The sequence below is a fragment of the Amblyomma mixtum genome, chromosome 9, assembly GCF_055824585.1.
Source record: "Amblyomma mixtum isolate Tamu chromosome 9, ASM5582458v1, whole genome shotgun sequence".
In the NCBI taxonomy this organism is placed as follows: domain Eukaryota; kingdom Metazoa; phylum Arthropoda; class Arachnida; order Ixodida; family Ixodidae; genus Amblyomma; species Amblyomma mixtum.
The window spans coordinates 54,941,173-54,961,632 of NC_143020.1; the positions used below are offsets into that span (position 1 = coordinate 54,941,173).

General features: G+C 46.5%; 1 protein-coding gene across 1 annotated transcript; it reads right to left on the minus strand.

Moving 5' to 3' along the window:
• Positions 1–13,240: 13,240 nt before the first annotated feature.
• Positions 13,241–18,141, minus strand: LOC149329088 (Y+L amino acid transporter 2-like). Its single transcript, XM_089562112.1, has 2 exons — positions 18,049–18,141; positions 13,241–14,789 (listed from the first exon to the last, which is right to left on the minus strand). The coding sequence occupies exon 2, from the start codon at positions 14,759–14,761 to the stop codon at positions 13,775–13,777; it is 987 nt and encodes a 328-aa protein (XP_089418238.1). The 5' UTR covers positions 14,762–14,789; positions 18,049–18,141; the 3' UTR covers positions 13,241–13,774.
• Between the last annotated feature and the right edge of the window lie 2,319 nt (positions 18,142–20,460).

The window sequence follows — 20,460 nt, forward strand, 5'->3', positions numbered from 1 at the left end:
AGTTTTACTTTCATGTGCAAGTGTGGTCCGCGGCCGGCGGCTAATAGCATAGCTATCGGCTCCGTCTGAGGGACACGTGGTCCATAAACTTTTTTCCTGGACTGTACGTACCCTACCTAGCCCGCAGGGTTGCTGTACCTACCAACCTCTGTTCAACAATCCTTAGTTGAACAGAGGTCTTGTACTGGTTACGTGTCCACCTATGTTACTAGAATTTCTGCGCTACCTCTGATGTCTCGACGTAGAGGCACAAGGTCAAGCTATGGTGCTTTTTACCCGCTTTTGAACTCTAAAAATTTGCTAATCAGCCTTCTCTCAGTCGATAATTTATTTTCAGACTAACTAGTTGAGGCACGACGTAAGGTGCAAATCAAGAAAATCTCGCAAAAACTCGAATGTTAGAAAACAGCAAATTCAGAATTTACATTGCTCTTTCAATCAGCGGAAAAATTTCCGCCGGAAACTGCCCCAGAGCGACCATAAAAATTGTTTTATGGTGAACATAGGAAGGTAAAGAACTGGCTGAAACCTACGCGAAAAAGATTGATTTTTGATTGTGACATCTTCGCATCTGCTAGCCATTCGCGTCAAGGGTGGTATCTCTGGGAAGAACGTTCCACTGCAGTTCTCTCATTTGAACCATATGTTTGTGGTCAAAAACTGGCACCCAAACAAAGCCACTGCCTTAAACTATATTTGAACCCGACTGTTCTGCTTGCAAAAAGTGTAGCACGAGAATGGAGTACGGGATTTTCCCAAGTTTTTTTGTGCTACATTTTTGATAAATTATTTATGCAGTGTTTTTCTGCATTTTCACCTTTTCTTTCACTGCGCAACTGCTTTGACGTGATGATAATGAGTGCATTACACAAGCACAGATATTGGGTGTCAGTGTAGCAAAAAAATCAGGTTAATAAAAATATGTGAAGTATCTGGTTGAGGAACCATTTCTTTCACTAAAAGTCAACAGCCACTTTAGGCTCCAACCATGTGACTCAAGGCTTCCTGCAAGTTTGTTATAGCAATGAAGCACATAGCAGTTTATAACGTCAAAGTTATTGCCGGTATATGAGTCATAATTTTATTTCACTGTTCATCCAATTTCAAATAAGCCTGCTAAATTTTGTTGCTCTATGTTAAAACAACAATATTATAACGTCACCTCCGAAATTTGCGTGCCTCCTTAAAGGGTAACAACCTTTTCATATCAGCTTACGTTTTTTGAAATTACATTTTTAGGATTTTGTTCACAGTTCCTTTGTGATGATTGCAGAGGTATTTCAGGTGATCCCAATGTCTTCATAGGTTTCTTTATGGCTCGTGAATTATTGCAATTTTTTTAGAGCCATCTGCATCGCGTTTTTTGATTGCGTGGAATTTACAGAAAACTGAAGCAATTATTTTCACTCACCTATGCATAATTTACTAATTTCTCATATCTACTATAATTTCTTGTACCGAACTTCTGAAATACAAAATATTTTAGTTAGCATTTCTTGCAGCGGTACTCATTTAGTAGTCCAACTGGTTTACTATTGCCGTTCCGAGCTCTGATAGTATATATCTAGTGTTGAATAATGTGGCCTTGGTGTCTGTAAAAACTAAATTATTGTTAGCGCCGCGCAATTGCTGAATATAACTACTTGCATTCCAGCATTGTCACGTGAGAGGAAACAACATTCCCGTCATCATATTGCGGCCCGATTTCACTTCACTGCTCACAGAGACATAGCCGTCTACGTACTTGCACCTGTTGTACCTGCGTCATTATTTGTTACCGCCTGAGGTAAAATGGGCAAAGAAAAAAAGTTTTGCATGCGCTACAAAAATATCTATAAACTTACGAGACAACCCGCTACATTGACACAGACAAGAAGACTGCTCGACGAGGAAAGGCCCCAGTACTAGACACCTTTGTTTGTCGTCCTGTCTTTCTGTGTGCGTCAGTGTAGCGCCTTGTTCCACATGTCAACATGCGTAACCAAGGCGGCTTGGGTTCGCTTTCACCCTGCAAACTACACAGTTCTCGGATATGCTCAAGGTACAAGGAAAGCCCTTGAGAAGTCCTGACATTACCACAGTCTCTCAGCCTGCGGGAGTTCAATCGAGAAATTCATGAGCGTGCTAGTACCAGCTACTGTTTTCTAGGTTTGAGATCATAGTTTTCCAACGCAAAGACAAGAGGCCAAAAAAGGTAAGTGAACGATGAGAAGAAGGACAAACACAGCGCTGCGTTCGTCTTTATCGCCTTTCTTCTTATCTTCTTTTGGCCTTGTGGCGCTGTGCTAGAAAAATATCAACTTAAATATACTATACGAACTAGCACAACAGCTAACACTACTGGTCTTTTTTTTTCATGCTAGGCAGTGCTGGCGGGCATGTGTGCACCACTTACATTCAGCGGCTACTTGTTGACAGAGGCAACTCTGGAAAACTCCTCTACACGCGAAAATGGCAAACGGTGAACACCGAAAAACGCTGAAAAAGGAAAAGAACTGTGTTAAAACAAATCAGCAGTCGCTGTTTTCAAAAACACGACGACTTATGACATTTCGCATTCAGACAGGCCAGAACACTAGTACATTGGTGGAAAGATACCCCAGGATGACAGTAGCGGAGGGCAGGCAACCTCAGCCTGAGGCTTCCCCAGCTGGCATTCGCACGCGCCCGAAGGCCACCAAAATGGGGACATTGCTCTTATGCAGATGTATTCGCCCCCTCCTCTTTTTAACTCACAGATGAGCTCGTAGCGAACTAGACGCACTGTTTTTCTTTAGTGTAGGACAGCTAGTAGTGTAACCTAGCAGAATGGGATGGAGCCCATTTAGGAGGTTCTCTCAGATCATTAATGGCAGTTTACCAATATCCGTCAAGAGAAAAGTATACAGCAGCTCTATCTTACCAATACTCCCCTAGGGGGCAGAAACGTAGAGGTAACAGAAGGGGCTCATTTCAAGGACAACGCAGCAAGCTATGGAAAGGAAAATGATAGGTGTAAGGTTAAGAGATCAGAAGTGTGCAGAGTGGGTGAGGGAAGAAACACTGGTTAGTGAAATTCTATTCGAAATCAAGATGGACACATGGACTTGGGAAGGGATCTACAACGCGAAGGTGAGATAAGCGATCGTCCTTAAGGATAACGGTCTCTATTCCAAGAGAAAGCAAGCGCATTAGGGCGGCAGAAAGTTAGGTGGGCGGATGAGACTGAAAAGTTAGCAAACATAAGTTGGCTGCAGCTGGAACAGCACAGGGTTAACTGAATAGATATGAGAGGGGCCTGTGCGCCTACAGGTGGCGTATACAAGTGAGATGATGGTGAGCTTTTGAAGCAAAACCGGCTAGGTATTTTGTGAAACAAATCCTTAAAACTTTAACAACAGTAGTTCCTCCCACCCGAATAATGCCCCTTTGTCGCATCTATTATGTGGAGGATTGCGCCAGTTGTCCATCTAATGTTTTGTTATTTTTTAGATGTCGGAGACAAGAAGTTCAAGCAGTAAACGAAGTTGAACAAAAAGTAATTTGACGCCATACTTTACCAAATAACGTAGGCGGTTGCTGAACGGGAGCTTGAAATTCCTGCCGGTGCAGCTTTGCTGCTATCGAAGAGCGGTGAAAAAGCAAGGCATTTCTGCACTCGAGCATGTGACAAACTACTGAGAATTGTGAGCTCCCTTCGCACTGAAGTTCGCTGCTCGGGGCAGGACGTGGGATTTTTTGGCTATATTGCTTTTACTTGCTAAATGTTTTTTGCCTCTCTCGATAAGCCTAGCCTACTGCATAGAATGGAATTTTTCCTCCAAAACACAAACTACGACTGCGTCGGAAGTGGCGGCTGTGGTGAATTGAGGGCGAATGTGGAGGGAAAGTGCTGAGAGATGCATGTGCGCAAACCTATTCTGTGATGAATTTTGATTTTTTTTCCTTTTTTGACTGCAGTGTTTTTTTTCTCCTATCCATGCCCAGCTGACAGCAAGCTGCTGTGCGACTGGAGCTTTTGGACGGGGAGCTGAACTTGTGGTGAAAGGATCTCTTTAAAAAAATAATGAGGGACATTTTTGCATATACAGTTGGTGGCAGTATGAAGGTCGAGAAGGCTCGACTGAAAAGCTCGACTCTGAAGTAGCCAGCATACTGGACATCTGGATCTACGAGCTGTGCCACAAAAATGCGACAGCGACAAGCAATTTCACTTACCGAATCTCGAAGCTTACATCTTCCAGGTAGTAATAAAGAAATTTCAAGATACGCTCTATTCAGAGTTCAGACACTAATTCAAACACTAAATCGGGCCAGCTTGCAGAAGGGTCCAGCTCGGATCATGCTCGTTGGCTGAGCGTTCATTGATTATTCTTGGCCGTCGATTTTTTTCTTACTCGGACGGGAGAAAATGTCATAATGGCCCTGGACATCAAGGGGGCATTCGATAACGTCAGCCACGAAGCGATCTTTACGGGCCTAGACAACCTGGATTGCGGACGCAGAATCCACGGCTTCGTCAAAGCCTTCCTGTCCAATAGAACTGCCACCATCGGCATAGGAGACCTTCGATCGGAAAAAATTCGCACTCCAAACAAAGGAACACCCCAAGGGTCAGTTATCTCACCCATACTCTTCAACATAGCAATGATAGGCCTAGCTCGAAAACTAGAGAACATCGAAGGCATCAGGCATGCAATGTATGCTGGCGATATAACAGTCTGGACAAACACGGGCTGTCTCGGAGAGAAGGAAGAAAGGCTACAGCAAGCGGCCTCTTGTGTAGAGCAATACCTCGCAGAAAGAGGACTCTCATGCTCGACCGAGAAATCGGAACTGCTGAGAGTCTGGAGAGGCAAGCAAAACCGGACCGTCCGAACCAACGAGGACCTAAAACTCAACGTCTACATAGAAGGGACGCCCATACCCGAAAAGACAACAATAAGAATTTTGGGCATGTGGGTTCAATCTAACCAGCGCAGTACTCACACTTTTACCCAACTGAAAGCAATAACGCTACAAGTCGCACGCATGATCACCCGCATCACCAACAGGCGACATGGCATGCGTCAAGAAGACACACTAAAACTAGTCAGAAGCCTAGTAGTTAGTCGAATCACGTACAGCCTACCCTACCAGTGCCTCAACAAAAATGAAATACAACAAGCGGATGCCCTGCTACGCAAAGCGTATAAGACAGCGCTCCGACTACCACGCAACACGTCTACAGAAAAACTCATGGCCCTGGGATTACACAACACCTTTGAGGAGCTACGAGAGGCGCAGCTTGAGTCGCAAAAACTCAGGCTGTTGCAAACAACGACAGGAAGAGCGCTCCTGCAGAGGCTCGGATACCGCGAGCAGATGCGAGAAATGTCGAGGACGGCAACGATCCCCGACGAGCTTCGCAAGACCCTCAAGGTAGCGCAAATACCAAGAAACATGGGTCCCAACCTCCATCGAGGCAGAAGAGAAGCGAGGGCCGAATTCATGGAGAAAACATGCGCTCCTCAAGCCACGACCGCGTATACAGACGCGTCTTGGAGAGGAGGAGATACCAAAATCGCTGTAACGGCGGTGGTCGATTCGTCTTTACGCGAAATGACCAGCGCGTCTCTCCGAGGCTGCACAGCTGCAGAGTCCGAGGAAGTAGCCGTTGCTCTAGCGGTGGCGGAGGGCTATAGAACCGGGCGGTCACTAACAATACTTACGGACTCTCAAACAGCCTGCCGAAATTACATGAATGGCAGGATAGGTCGTCACGCGCTCCGTATACTCCTCGCAGCGAGTGACAGAATTAAAAACCGGGAAGAACAAAACGACAAGATCCCACACAAAATTGTGTGGGTACCGGGGCACACGGGGGTGGCAGGGAACCGAGAGGCCGACAGGATAGCTCGAAGATACATTAGTTTCCGAGCTTCCGACGAGACCGCGGAACTCGCGCCAGCACCCAGGGAATACTCGGCCATACTACAAAACTATAGAGGCAGAAGAATGCGATATCCCCCACCGCACAAATCTCTCAGCAGAGAGGAAGCTGTCACTTGGAGACAATTACAAACAGGCTCTTTCCCAAACCTACATATAATAAACAAAATGCACCCTACGATATACACGAACAAATGTCCCTGGTGCGACGAAAAACCTACACTCTACCACATCACATGGGCCTGCCAAAACATAGACGTGGTCCCCAAAATACAAAACCCGAGTGCGGAGCAGTGGGAGACTCTGCTGTCCAGCGACCGCTGCGAAGACCAACAAGGTCTGGTAAAGCGAGCTCAACGGGCGGCAGTGGCCAGCGGAGCCCTGGACTGAGGGCAACCGACCACTGATTAGAGGCGGACGACTTCGACAGAGAAGGCTCCTGGGGGTAGAACCAAGACGTCTCTGAAGATGCCCCCAAACCGCAGGAAAAACCATTAGTGTAAATAAAGTTTTCCCTTCCCTTCCCTTCTGACCGAGGGCATTGAGGCAGAGGAGTGACAGATTATTAGTGGTCATGGTGCACTGATATTCCGATTGACAATGACGCAATTAAACCACGTGACTTGCGGTTTGCGTAACATCACTGCTGATGTCAAAGCAAGTAATGTGACAATAATAAAGGCCCCTGCCTGTAGGCTTGGGTTGCGTTAAGCTGCATGAGATTCGTCGGCACATGAGAGCAGCATGAGAAAATACCACATGGCAGCAAATCCGGAGCGCTTTGTCAGTGTGAGGAAACGGTCAGCTTCCCTGTGGCAAACCTGCCATCGAAGAATGAAGATTGGATACTGATTAACGTCCCTGACTTCCTTTTCAAGCGCAAACTTTACTACTTGCACTTTCAGCCTTTGCCGTGGCGCGGTGGTGCCACCATTAACCTTTAGTTGACCTCTGTGTGACGTCATGTGTGACATCACGCCGAAGAGAAGGGCGACCGACTCGCGCCGTCGCAAGCCGCGGCGGTGCCACCACCGGCGCCTATGCGCACTCCGCTAGGAGCGCAACAGGTGCTTTGTGACATCACGCCGAAGAGAAGGCCGACCGACTCGTGCCGTCGCAAGCCGCGGCGGTGCCACCACCGGCGCCTAATTCCTGCGCTCTCCGCCAGGAGCGCGATTGTGGCGTTACGCTGAAGAGATTAGGCTCGACTCACGTCGCTAGAAAGGAGCAGTTGTGGCAACCACCAGCGGCTTAATATTGCTTCGTGATCTCGCGCCGTCCGTGTGCGACGGCGGTGCACATGAACGGCGGCCTGACTGGACTGGATTGTACTGGACTGGATTGGATTGGATTGGATTAGAATATATTAGATTAGATTACATTACATTTGATTGGATTGCATTGGATTGGACTGGATTGGATTGTATAAACGATGCGTCGCCACAAGTCTAACCACAAGCACCACCACCAGCTACACTACCAGCTGTACCATGGCGTAGGTACAGATATTGCTTTCGCAATTACCGGGCTTAACCAATCTAAGCCACAGCGATTTTTTTTTTTTTCATTCTTTCTTCGTGCTGGGGTCACCGACGCTTTGTTCGAGGTGGACTCACTCGATCGAAGTGAGTCCACCTTACAGTTAAGAAGGAAGTCCTCGCGACGCTAGGATACAAATAACGACGGTGTGCATCCCTGGGAGTGCACTGGTTCTGCGCCTTTTTTCATGTGGTCGCCCAAACACTCGATGATAGTGACCGGTTCGCATGATTCGCTTGACAGCACGCTAGTCATTAAACCTAGAGGTAGCCGCCTTGGAGCATAGTTTGGATCCGTGCTGCGTGACTGTCTTTCTGAGCCTGCACAATTACCTCAGGCGTAATTATTTTTAGAGCGCTAACTTCATTGCAGATCATTCCTCACGGACCTTATGTAGTTGTTGACGTTTCTAGTAATTATTGTACTAAAACGGGAACACACGCCGCGCCACTGAGCTTCGTAGAATAGTGCGCAACGAAGTTCGGTTTTAATGTGGCGATGTTTGTCGCCTTCTTTAGATACCAGATTCCTCTTCCTTGCATTAAACACGCAGTTAATGATAACACAACTCCGCCACTGCTTGCAAATATACTGCCGGTGGGGATGTAAACTGTACAGAAATGCACAGTATCTGCGAAAATATAGTGCCAAAGGGACATGGGTGTCACAGAATAACTTCTAAGGCTAACACAGAAACAGCAAATTTATTATGAAATCAGCATTTTTATTTTCGAATAAAGCCGGGCGAGCGTGAGCTGTAGCACACACGTGTTTACAAGTGCGTTATTTCTCGAACATATGAAGGCACAGTCACAAACAAGTAAATGGCGCGCAACAGTTTCTTCGATCTCTATGTCTTTGATAAATCGGTGTCCTCGAAGATTTCATTTTACAAGTCGAAAACAAAGATCAAAACGTAAGGTACGAATTTTACGCTTGGTGTTTTGTGACTTCGAGCCAGCCTTATGCACGTAACGCCTTAAAATTATATGATTACTTCTAATATACTACATTTTGTTTCAATTTTGTTAAGCAGTGATTGTTTTTTACAAGGTGTAACCATCTCCTTAATCTACTTAGTTCTCACACCAATTGATTACTAGGAAATTCTTATATTTTGTGTTGAAAAACATATTGCAATCAGTGGCATAACTTCGGGGACCTAGCTGAATTAAAACACAGGCGTAGCACGGGATTCCCTCGCATTAAAACAACCCGTCAACTGGGGAGAAGCCCCACGCGTGAAGATGTGCGCACGTGCAAGCTAGAGCGGCCTACATTTGACTCGCACTACACTCCGCGCTTCGCAATCCACCACGACGACAGAAAGGAATCTCATGTTTAGGGGGCTTTGAGTTTGGCCCCCCGCAGAGCAAGAACAGCGCGGCGCGGCACTTTCTGTAACTTCGGGGTGGTGCGCAAGGCAATCGTACGTTAAAGCAGAGTGCTTTAATAAGGCGCGTACATACACAATTTCCTGTGTCCTTAGTGATGTGTCGAAAGGAACCGAGGAAGAAATGCCGATGAAAACTTCGAAAAAAAAAATCTCTGCCTTTCCCGTAACCGACAGTAGAGTAAGCATGAAATGTTTACGGGCATAACACGAAGCGTACGCGGACGCCACGAGACGCAGGCCTGACAAGAATGTATATGCAGCGCGTTCGAAACTGTCTAAAGTGCGTAGAGGCGAAAGCGTTTTCCGCACCACTTTGATGCCTATGTGACACTGGTGACGTCACCAGTGGATTACGTCACACTTAATTGATGACGAAATAACGGAAATTAGTAATCAGTGACTAATTACTGATTAATGACTAAATACCAATTAACTGCTAATTAATGACGCTTAAGCTCCGCCTTTAGGAGTGGAACGCGAGAGCGTGTTGTAGCGCTGCCAGGCAGTTCACAGAACGCCACCACTCATTCGGCGCGATGCTTTGCCCTTTGAACGCGACGCTTTTTGAGGAAAAGGAATTACGCAGTAATTCTCTCTCACCTCGGTGGACACCCGAACCGCAGCGTACAGGAAGAGAGGAACGCCGCCACCTGTTCGGTGCGATGCCTTGCCCTTTGAACACAACGCTTTTTGAGGAAAGGAAATGGCGCAGTGATTCTCTGTCATCTCGGTGGACACCCGAACAGCACCGTAGAGGAAGAGATGAACGCCACCACCCGTTCGGCGCGAAGTTACCGGCGCTTGTATGCCGGTCCTGTACTAGGGCTTAGAGAGTCTCGTTAAATCTCGTTAAATCTCGTACGGTGCCCGGATATTCTCGTTTCAGTGCCCGGATGAGCGAAATTCAGTGCCCGGATGTTGGCTCTCGGTCTCGGCGTGACGTCACCACACTGCCGACAACGGTAGCTAAAAGCATTTCATGCTTAATAAGTGCAGAGAAAATTCCCAACGAATACACTGCAGCATACTAAGCACGAAGCAAGCCGCATAAGCTCATTCTCGTCCGAGTATACTTATGCTGTGCCAATAAAAGGTGCGGGAAAAATGAATGAAAACCTACCGAAATTATTTAGATTTAAGATGAAGTAATTGTAATTATAATAATAATACTTTACTAACGTTCTCTAAATCGCACAGGAAGCCGCCACGGCGGCTCAATGGTTATAGTGCTCGGCTGCTGTCCCGAAAGACGCAGGTTCGACCCCGGCTGAGGCGGTCGCATTTCTATGACTCCGAATTACTAAAGGCTCATGTACTGCGCGATGTGAGTGCACATTAAAGAACAGTAGGGAGTAGGAAGGAAGGCAAACCTTTATTTTCACTAATGATTTTTCCTGCCGTTTGGGGGCATCTTCAGAGACCTCTTAGTTCTACCCCCAGGAGCCTTCTCTGTCGAAGTCGTCCGCCTCTAATCAGTGGTCAGTTGCCCTCAGTCCAGGGCTCCGCTGGCCACTGCCGCCCGTTGAGCTCGCTGTACCAGACCTTGTTGGTGTTCACAGCGGTCGCTGGACAGCAGAGTCTCCCATTGCTCCGCACTCGGGTTTTGTATTTTGGGGACCACGTCTATGTTTTGGAAGGCCCATGTGATGTGGTATAGAGTAGGTTTTTCGTCGCACCAGGAATATTTGTCCGCGTATATCGTAAGGTGCATTTTGTTTAGTATATGTAGGTTTGGGAAAGAGCCTGTTTGTAATTGTCTCCAAGGGACAGCTTCCTCTGTGCTGAGAGATTTGTGCGGTGGGGGATATCGCATTCTTCTGCCTCTATAGTTTTGTAGTATGGCCGAGTATTCCCTGGGTGCTGGCGCGAGTTCCGCGGTCTCGTCGGATGCTCGGAAAGTAATGTATCCTCGAGCTATCCTATCGGCCTCTTGGTTCCCTGCCACCCCCGTGTGCCCCGGTACCAACACAATTTTGTGTGGGATCTTGTCGTTTTGTTCTTCCTGGTTTTTAATTCTGTCGCTCGCTGCGAGGAGTATACGGAGCGCGTGACGACCTATCCTGCCATTCATGTAATTTCGGCAGGCTCTTTGAGAGTCCGTGAGTATTGTTAGTGACCGCCCGGTTCTATAGCCCTCCGCCACCGCTAGAGCAACAAGTAGAAATTATGCGGAGCCCTCTCTTGCGGCGTCCTTCATGGCCTGAGTCGGTTTGGGGCGCTAAACCCCATAAACGCACCTGCCAAGCAAAGTCTACACGACTGCTTGAAATCCGCAATAACGCATTGTGGATCGGCAGCAGATATCTAAAGTCGGGGGTTTGCTGAGAGGCAACAAGACTTTCTTGTTTCATTTTATGCAATACGCGCGTGGTTTTTTATGCCTTGAACAGGAACCCCAGTCTTTGCGTAGGTAGTATACACACTGTCTAAGAACAGACAGAGTACAGAATGAACATTGCGGTAATGGTGTGATCCGGTTGTCGAAGCATCGGCACCAGAAGATTCAAAGATATAACGTCCTCAGCTACTGGGCCATTTATGAAAACCGGTGTAGATGTTCTACACTTAAATGAATTTCTCAGTGCCACTTCAGCATCTTCAAAAACCAGCGCTCAGCCAACCCGCAATTCACCCAGCAAACCACTCTGCCTCCTGCCTCTTCAGCAAACAGAATATGAGACATTCCATAGTGGAAGGCCTGAGGTTACTTTCGTTCTCTTTATGTTCTTGAACGGCCATGGGAACGTCAGTGAGGGGGGGGGGGGGGGGGGGGCTTTGCTTATCTATGAAGTTAGGTTTCCAGCAGAATAAAAAGAAACTGTACACAATGGTGGCGCAGTCGGCCTTTATTCGAGAACTCAGGGACAGCGCTGGACATTTCGTTCGCAAGACTCATACCCGCACGTCGTCTGTGCTTGCACTTGCTGAGAAATTATTGATATAGATGCATGCGTACAAGAAGGACGGATGATATTCTGCCGTATCATGCACCTCAACCAATACACGCGTCTTGCACAGACCACGTCCGGTCGCCGCCTCTTGGACCGGCTACACATCAAACATGACTACCATATTGAGGAAAGGGAGAGAGTGCCAGAACCCTGGAGACGCGCCCTCCGGGTCCGACCCCTTCCCCGCTACATGTCCAGAGAAGACCATAGCGGTCGTCGCCAGGCGCGCGCGGAAGCGTTGGCGCGATACTATGGTAACCAACAACATGTGTATTACGTGGACGTTGCCGGCCCACACCACGGGGTGTGGTACACGGCCGCAGTCGTACACAACACAAACACAGTCAACGGGCTCACTTTCAAAGCCTACAGCGCAACACACGCGGAGGAGATTGCCATTGCTCTTGCTCTCACTACTCCCAAGTCGAAACACATCATCACCGACTCGCGAGGGGCCTGTCGGAACTATGAGTTGGGCTGGGCTCCCCCGCTTGCCTGGCGCATATTGGAATATAGCTGCCGATGCGAAGATCCAACTCCACGCAACCTGATTTGGGCCCCCGGTCACCAGGGCCTCCAGGGAAACGAACAGGCCGATCAGGCCGCCCGCGCACTCTCTCCCCGGGCTATCTCCCTGTCCTTGGGCGCCTACTCCCAATCAGACAATCTGGCCCTTACATTCAAACACATCACCGATTACTACAAGGAGGAGCACCGGCGCTACCCGGCCCCTTGTAAGGGACTGGATCGCGCTGACGAGCGCCTCCTCATCAAAATTCTTACTAACACTGTACTGTGCCCGGCGGTGCTTAAACATTTCAATACATCCTTTGATGGCGCGTGCCAGTTCTGTGGGGAGGTGGCTGACACTTTCCACATGGTTTGGGCGTGTCAATCAAACCCATCCATCCCCCCCAGCCCCAACCCCACCAGAGAGGACTGGGAGGCGGCCCTGCTCGGCTGTCAGGACCTAAAGACCCAAAAGGCCTTTGTTCACCGGACGCGGGCGGCGTTGCTTGCCAATGGGGCCCCGGAATAGGGGCTCCACCTAGTATTGTTAGGGGAAATCACCTACCCCAATCACCTCTCTGTAAATATTTATTGCATTATAAATGTTTTTCACCACCACCACCACAAGCAGTTACTTCACAGAGCTGCTCCAAATCACTGTATTCTTTCAGCGACGCCTGGTAGAAGCGCGCTGGAAGGACGCAATCATTAACATGGCTATAACCCTGATGCCTTAAAGGTGCACTGAAGAGGAATCTGAGCTTGTCTTTTTGCCGCGGTACTCGATCTACACGTTCCGAGCTTTCTTAGAAACTGCGATTTACTGCCCTGTGTGGCCGATTTCCCCAATTAAATCGAATTAACGTCCGGCTCCCGCCTTTTTTTTTTAATTCTGCCTCGTACGGTGGGCGGAGTCGACCAACGCGTGGACCGCCTTTCACCCAGTCCCGTGGCGGCTTGCCGCTCTGCCATCGGCGGAGTAATACGTAGTAGTCCGTAGTAGCAAATAGTCCGCGCGTATTTTTATTTCTTCGGGATTATTTTGCGGCTATATTATCTGCGAATGAAACTATTTATTCATGGAAACCTAAAAACAAAATAAAGCGAAAGCAAAGCCTCCACGGGACTGGGTGAAAGGCACTCCACGCGTTGGTCGACTCCGCCCACCGTACGAGGCAGAATTAAAAAAAAAAAAAGGCGGGAGCCGGACGTTAATTCGTTTTAATTGGGGAAATCGGCCACACAGGGCAATAAGTCACTGTTTCTAAGAATGCTAGGAACGAGTGGATCGAGTTCCCGCGGCAAAAAGACATGTTCAGAATCCTCTTCAGTGCACCTTTAAGCGAACAAGAACCCTCGTTGCCACGACGAACAGTTCTTTCGTGTAGAGGGAAAGTAGTTTTAATAGCTTTTCATAGCGTCCATGAAGTCACCTGTGTGGTATTTGAACTCAAATCGGTGCAAGAGCTTAAAACCTGGTCAGCTCTGGTTTGACGGATGAATGCGTATTGTTTACTTCTGACCTAATCCCAAAGCGGCGTACAGCAGAATCTCGGCATCCGGTCCCGCTAGGTTTGTTGTCCAAGTTTCTCTCATTTGCGTCTTGGTTATGAGCCACCACAAACACCGGTTTTTCAGCTTTATGCCTGTCATGCGGCTGCTTGCGGGCCGCATCAGCTTGCGCACATAGTTTCGGCTTCTGGGAATCTTTCTCTTTGAGCATGAAGGTCAACTCATCGAAACAAGGAACTGAGAGAAGCAACTTCTGAACAACAGTCGTCATAGCGCGTGACGCCGGGCAATCAAAATCTGCTGCCACAAATACGGCGTAATACAACGCACCAGCCATGTAAACACCTAAAATTACCAGGTACTGGTAATAGACAGTGGGGTTTAAGAGCGGTACAATAACGAATGCAACAGAAGACACTAGTCTCAGAAGCACAACAAAGAGTGGGGCCTTGTAGCATTGGCTTCTTTCCTTCACGGTGAAGCGAAGCATGAGGAGAGATATCAAAGCGACAATATCCCAGAGGCTCTCAACGAATACCGCTGCCTGTATCAAAATCTCTAATGACCCAAAAAAGAGGAACACAGTCGTAAAGACACCCTTGAAGAGGACGCAAGTGAGTGGGACACGGGACTCGACGGTCACGAGTGATAGCACATTGGGCAGGTGTCCTGTCCTGGCGGCGGCAAGAATGCAACGGGCGGAGCTGAAAAAGGACGCACACAGCGCGCCGAAGACGCTGATGGAGACCGCAGTAGGAATGACGGCGTAGGACACCTCGCCCCAGGCTTTCAAGGCGAAGGCCGAAGCAATGGCGTCGCTGCTGGCTAGGGCGTCGTAGTCAAGCACCATGGCATAGGCGGCATTTGTCAGGACGTAGACGATGATGGTAATTAGAAGGCCTGCCATGAGAGATCGCTGCATATTCCGGATTGGGTCAGCCATATCTTCAGCAAGAAATGAGATCAGTTTCCTGAAACACAGGACGTTCGATTTGTTTAGGTTTACCCTCAGGGCTTACAAAAACATTGTAAAGGGGAGGAACAGAAAGAAAAATGGGAAAGTACAGTTTCATTGAATTGAAGAAAATGGAGACTACAACAACAACAAAAAATAGAAAAAAAATTGGCGGGGGCTTAGCTTTGGTTAAGCCTGGTAGGTTGCGAAAGCAAAAGCGCAGCGCCTCCAACTCAAGGAACGCAGTGCGCCGCGTCTACACGTCACGCGTGGCTACCGGCCGCCGCTGCACGACGACTCAAAGCGTCTTCGGTAATTTTTTTTTATATTTTGTTTTTGATGTTGCGGCTGAGAGAAAGAAAAGATAATCTGCAGCTGGTGTGACGTAACAGCGGCAGTAGCGCCACAGGTACGCAGCGCGCCAAACACACACGGTAACTGCAGCCGGACTCTCTAAACGAGCGAGTTGGTCGCCCATAATCTACAGCTGGTATGACGTCACCGCGGCACTAGCGCCACAGGTGCGCGGCGCGGCGTAACTGCAGCCGAGCTTTCTGAAGGAGCGAGTTGGTCACCCATATTCACTCCGCTAAAGGTCAAACGTAACTGCGGCCGGGTCACGCGAAGGCTTGAAAGTGCGAGTAGTATTCCTTTCGCAATAAAATAAAAAATAACGGCACTATACAGAACACACCTCTACGTTGCAAAACAGGTTGCAGATTGGCTGCAACAGATCAGTGCATATAATGTGAGATGCTTCCGCACCGACGTATCTAAAGAATGAAAGAACGGTTTTACAGAACAGAATGAACGCTAAATGCGAACAAAAAAATTCAAAGTTTGGTTTATGGTTTATGTGACTTAACATCAGTTTATGGTTTATGTGACTTAACGTCCCAAAGTGAGTCAGGCTATGAGGGGCACTGTAGTGAAGGGCTCCGGAAATTTCTACCACATGGGGCTCTTTAGCGCGCACTGACATCGCACACTGCCCGAGCCTCTAGAGTTTCACCTCCATCGAAATTTGATGGCTGCGGCCGGGGTCGAACCCGCTTCTTCCCGATCAGCAGTCGAGCGCCATAACCACGGAGCCGCGGACGTTAGCAAATGAAATGCGAAAGCGACGGTTGTCGATGACGGCAACCAGGACGCCAGGTACGTGGTTCCAACGACGTCATGTCCTCGGTATAAATGAGTCTGGAAATGTCATGGTGCGATTACGATGGTTTCTCCGCGTGTGTGATTTTGGAAGAATTGCCTGACGAATCTGCAATCCCTGTTGGTAAGGTCTTTTCTCAATGAGGTAATATATGAAATTCCTGTGCAGTTTTTTTTTATTTAAACATACTGTCAATCCCCAGAGGGATTGTAACAGGGGTGGGTACAGAAAAACAATTTTACAGTATTATTAACAAAGAATTATACCAGAGAGAGCGACACAATCGACTGGTTACATTAATATACTGGTTAACCTAGAGCACGAAAATTTTTGTAGATGGTAATGAACTGACGTACGCATATGGCTCAGGCTTAACTCTGTGCCTGGTTCAAGGCGTAAAAAGAGCATTTGTCATTTGCGTAGCTAGATCATTCATTAAAATTGATTCCTTCTGTTCCATTTGCTCCAGAGGGTCACACGAAAGAACCCATATCCTCCATATATATATATATATATATATATATATAGGTTGCGAAAGCGTGAAGTACTAGACTGCTTATAAGAATATATAGCGAAGTATACGCTTCGTTAAAGGAAACATATTTATTCAACTCATATGTTTCCTTTAACGAAGCGTATACTTCGCTATATATATATATATATATATATATATATATATATATATATATATATATATATATATATATATATATATAAGGAAAGAGTTGAAGTACACTTCTTAGAGAAACATTTATTTACCGACGGTTTCGGACGGTGGACCGTCCTTCATCAGGGTAACCTTACCCTGATGAAGGACGGTCCACCGTCCGAAACCGTCGGTAAATAAATGTTTCTCTAAGAAGTGTACTTCAACTCTTTCCTTATGTTATCAGCAGTCGAGCAAGTTTTTTCATCGTAGTATATATATATATATATATATATATATATATATATATATATATATATATATATATATATATATATATATATATATATATCCTCCATTATCACGCTGATTTCCCAAACATGATTACGAGGTCCATCTTCAGTGCAAAAAAGCATGAGATGTTTATTTCTCATGTGTAAGGTAGCTCTAGAAACTTTTAAATTGTGCACAATTTCATGCCCTTACGAGAGATCTCAAGGCAACAAAAAGCGTCTGCTGTTAATTGCGACAGTGTGCTAACGGCTCGGAAGTTTTTTTCTTCTTAACATCCTACCTAAATAAACTAGATTTGGGAGGCATGATGGGGAGAGTTAATATAAAGAAACATTTCACCCAGCAGAACACCCGACTAGCAGGAGAGGACTTGGTTTGATAACTGCTGCTCCAATTATGGTTAAACTGGAGACATTTAGAGGGTTATATAGATGTTTAAAGCGTTTACATTCTGTGCTTTCATTTTTAGGGCGACGCGAAGTTAGAACCACATCTTTAAAATAGTATGCAAGTCGTGAAAATTAATGGCTAACAGAATTTCAAGAAACTAAGGGACAGACAACATAACTAGCAGTTTGAAAAAAAAAAGAAACTGTAGTAGAAGCATAAGTACCTGCAATATATATTTAGCACTGAGGTGCTATGATCGCTGTTACAAATGCCAGTAAAAGACGTTACAGAGTTGGATAGGAGGTTCATGGGCAAACTTAAACTCAGGTTCCGCGGTGTGAACTCTGTGTCCAGGTATGTAAGTACGCCTTAACCAGCAAAACTGGGGGCATGCAGTCAGTGACTACTGAACACGCATAAATAAGTTGGTCAAATGAAGACGTTGGCCAAAGCTTTCTCTGCTGTGTAAGAGTTTCACTTTTTCAGAATGGCCAGATTCCAAGTGTGGTAAACTGTGCGATGAGTGTCAGAATTATACTTGTGCAAGATGAGAGAAGTTGCTGAACTTTGTGGTTTTCCTGAATATTTTAAGAAATGTTGGCAAACAAATGAAATGGATCGGACTAAAATAAATGCATCCGCGCAATTGCGAACCGGCGTGCACCAGAAAACTGATTTCCACTTAGACAGACTTCGTGAAAACAAAACGAGTACACCAAAAAGCCTCCGTCAAACCAATTCCAGCGTTGCTAACACTGTTTCCCATAGAACAATGTAGAAACTTACCATCCACTGAAAGACGACTGCGCTCCATAGAAAGCATTCACGATGTCCGTCACTGTGACGCGGGAGCTGAAGAGAGTGAGGCGAAATTCACCTGAGCCTGTGATACACAGATGCACAAGAAACCCATAGAGTCGGCAACAAAGAATTTCTTGTTGCAGAGGTTGATCAGCAACGGCCGCCCTGGTGACCATGACACGGTATCATAACCAATGACTTCGAGACAGAGATTTAGATTGTGCAAATTTGTAGCTTGGTATGGATTGTTAAATGAGGCAGTTTTTTGAAGTGAATGGTAGACAAGGGCTTGTTTTCAAACCTTCCACGTTAATTTACTGAAGCAAGAAAGATTTTCTAGCAGGCCCTAGTCCCAGGAAAGACGTGGCCCACAGTAGCAGTAAGCACTAACGAGCAATGTACTCATCTATGTTCATGTAACCTGTGTGAGCTTTAAAGGCCACGCACAAATAAGAGCTATGTGAGCTATTGAAATCAATGTATATTGCTTTAAAGTCTCAATATCTAACTAACACAGATGCACAAGAAACCCATAGAGTCGGCAATAAAGCATTTCTTGTTGCAGAGGTTGATCAGTAACGGCCAGAAAGCACCAGATCAGAAAGCACCAGTGCACTTCTAAACGCATGAAGCATTTTCTATTTTAGAGAGATGAATAATCTGAATCAAGAACAAGGGTTTAAGTCGCCAGGTCACATAAAACTATCGATAGCTGCAAGAACTGAATTTATAAAAGTAAAAATAATCCAGCCCCCAATCTCTGCGATGAAGGCTCATAATGATATCATCTAAGTTCATATTTTTCATCTTATGAGTCAATAAAACGCAATCTATTGGGCTCCAAAGTGAAGTGAAAATATGATACGTCTGAAATATGAAGTAGCCAAAAGGCACAAAGGCCAGAGCTTACCTCTGGCAAAGTAAGAGATCCCCGTAACAACGATGGAGAGGAGTATCAAGCACTTCAACGTAGACAAGGTCTCCTGTAGCCAGCTCGACATCTTGTTTGAAACGCAGTTTAGGGCAGTTGCAAAGCCTGAAAAACAGGCAGAGGTAATGTAGAGCTTCAGATATAACCTACTTAGTTCCTAGCGTTCGAGACCATAGAGAAAAGTGAAAAAACGCAGTTCATGATGAATTGATGATGAACGCCTTATAAGCCACCATGTATGCCCACGAACAACCACAGAAACTTATAGTACGTCACTACACTACAAAAATATTTTTTTCTGCCAACAAACTTTTATTTCCCACTTACATGGCAGAGTTTATTACAAAGTGCAAGATGATATCATGAGCGGTAAGTTTAAGATGTGATTTAGCTGGGGCTGGGGCAACAATCAGGTTATAGCGCTTGAAGAGCTCTACTCAAATAAACAGAAACTACATAATCCGAATTCTTTCTTTTATCAGAGAACATTGCACAGGAATGTTCAGGCTGTCGCTGCCCACTTTTAAGAGCGTGATCGAAAGCCTCACATTACGGGTCTTCATCGTTCATTATACTTTGGTAACTTTAGTTATCCAAAGGTGGTGAATGATTTTTCTCATCTTTTATTTTTATCTAATCATTATTCGTTGATAAATAATCATTATCCTTTGATAAATTTAGTTATCTACCCAGTTCTTAAGGAATTGGTGTTTTCTGACACAGATACTTGTGCATAAAATACTATTGCTTTCTTTTCTCTGCTTCTCTGTTTTTGTATTCGCAAACGTTTTTCACAGGCTCAGAATAAGCCCTCCAGTCACCCTACCTCTCCGTCCGTCCGTCCGTCCTTCCGTCCGTCCGTCCGTCCGTCCGTCCGTCCGTCCGTCCGTCCGCCCGTCCGTCGTTATTAGCATAGATTGCTGGAACTCCTATTTACCTTGAATTCCCGGGAGCTCCTTAATGCTCGCTTGTTATCGGACGTTAATATCCGACAAACCGATGCTTGATCAGAGCTACGGCATATAGTGCGCACTAGAACACTGTATACGGTGTGCGCCGACACTTACACACGAATGTCACGGCGACAAGGGCGCTCACGACATAGGGCGGTGAACATTCATCGTAGACCAGAGTCAAAGCATACGTAGAGAAGGCCCAGCCCTGAGTGGCGCCAGACAACGGCTCTGAGAGAGTAGTGAAGCTCCAGGCGCACATGAAAGCCATCATGTCCCCCACCCTGCCCAGGGATTTGCCAGCGGCCGTGATGTAGGCGTAGTCACCGCCGCAGGCTGGTAGTACGGCCGCCAGCTCTGCGTAGCATAGGCCGCCTGAAAAAGAACAGCCTATGGAGTATTGCATTTGCTTTCACTAATGGGGAGGAATTTTTAATAGATGCCGAGAATATCAGGGGTTTGTGATACGTCATGACGACGACATCTTTCGGGCTGCATGATTTGACTTTCTTC

What these genes read in the sequence shown, in the direction of transcription:
- LOC149329088 (XM_089562112.1), bottom strand. Translation starts at nt 14,761, where the DNA reads ATGGCTGACCCAATCCGGAATATGCAGCGATCTCTCATGGCAGGCCTT.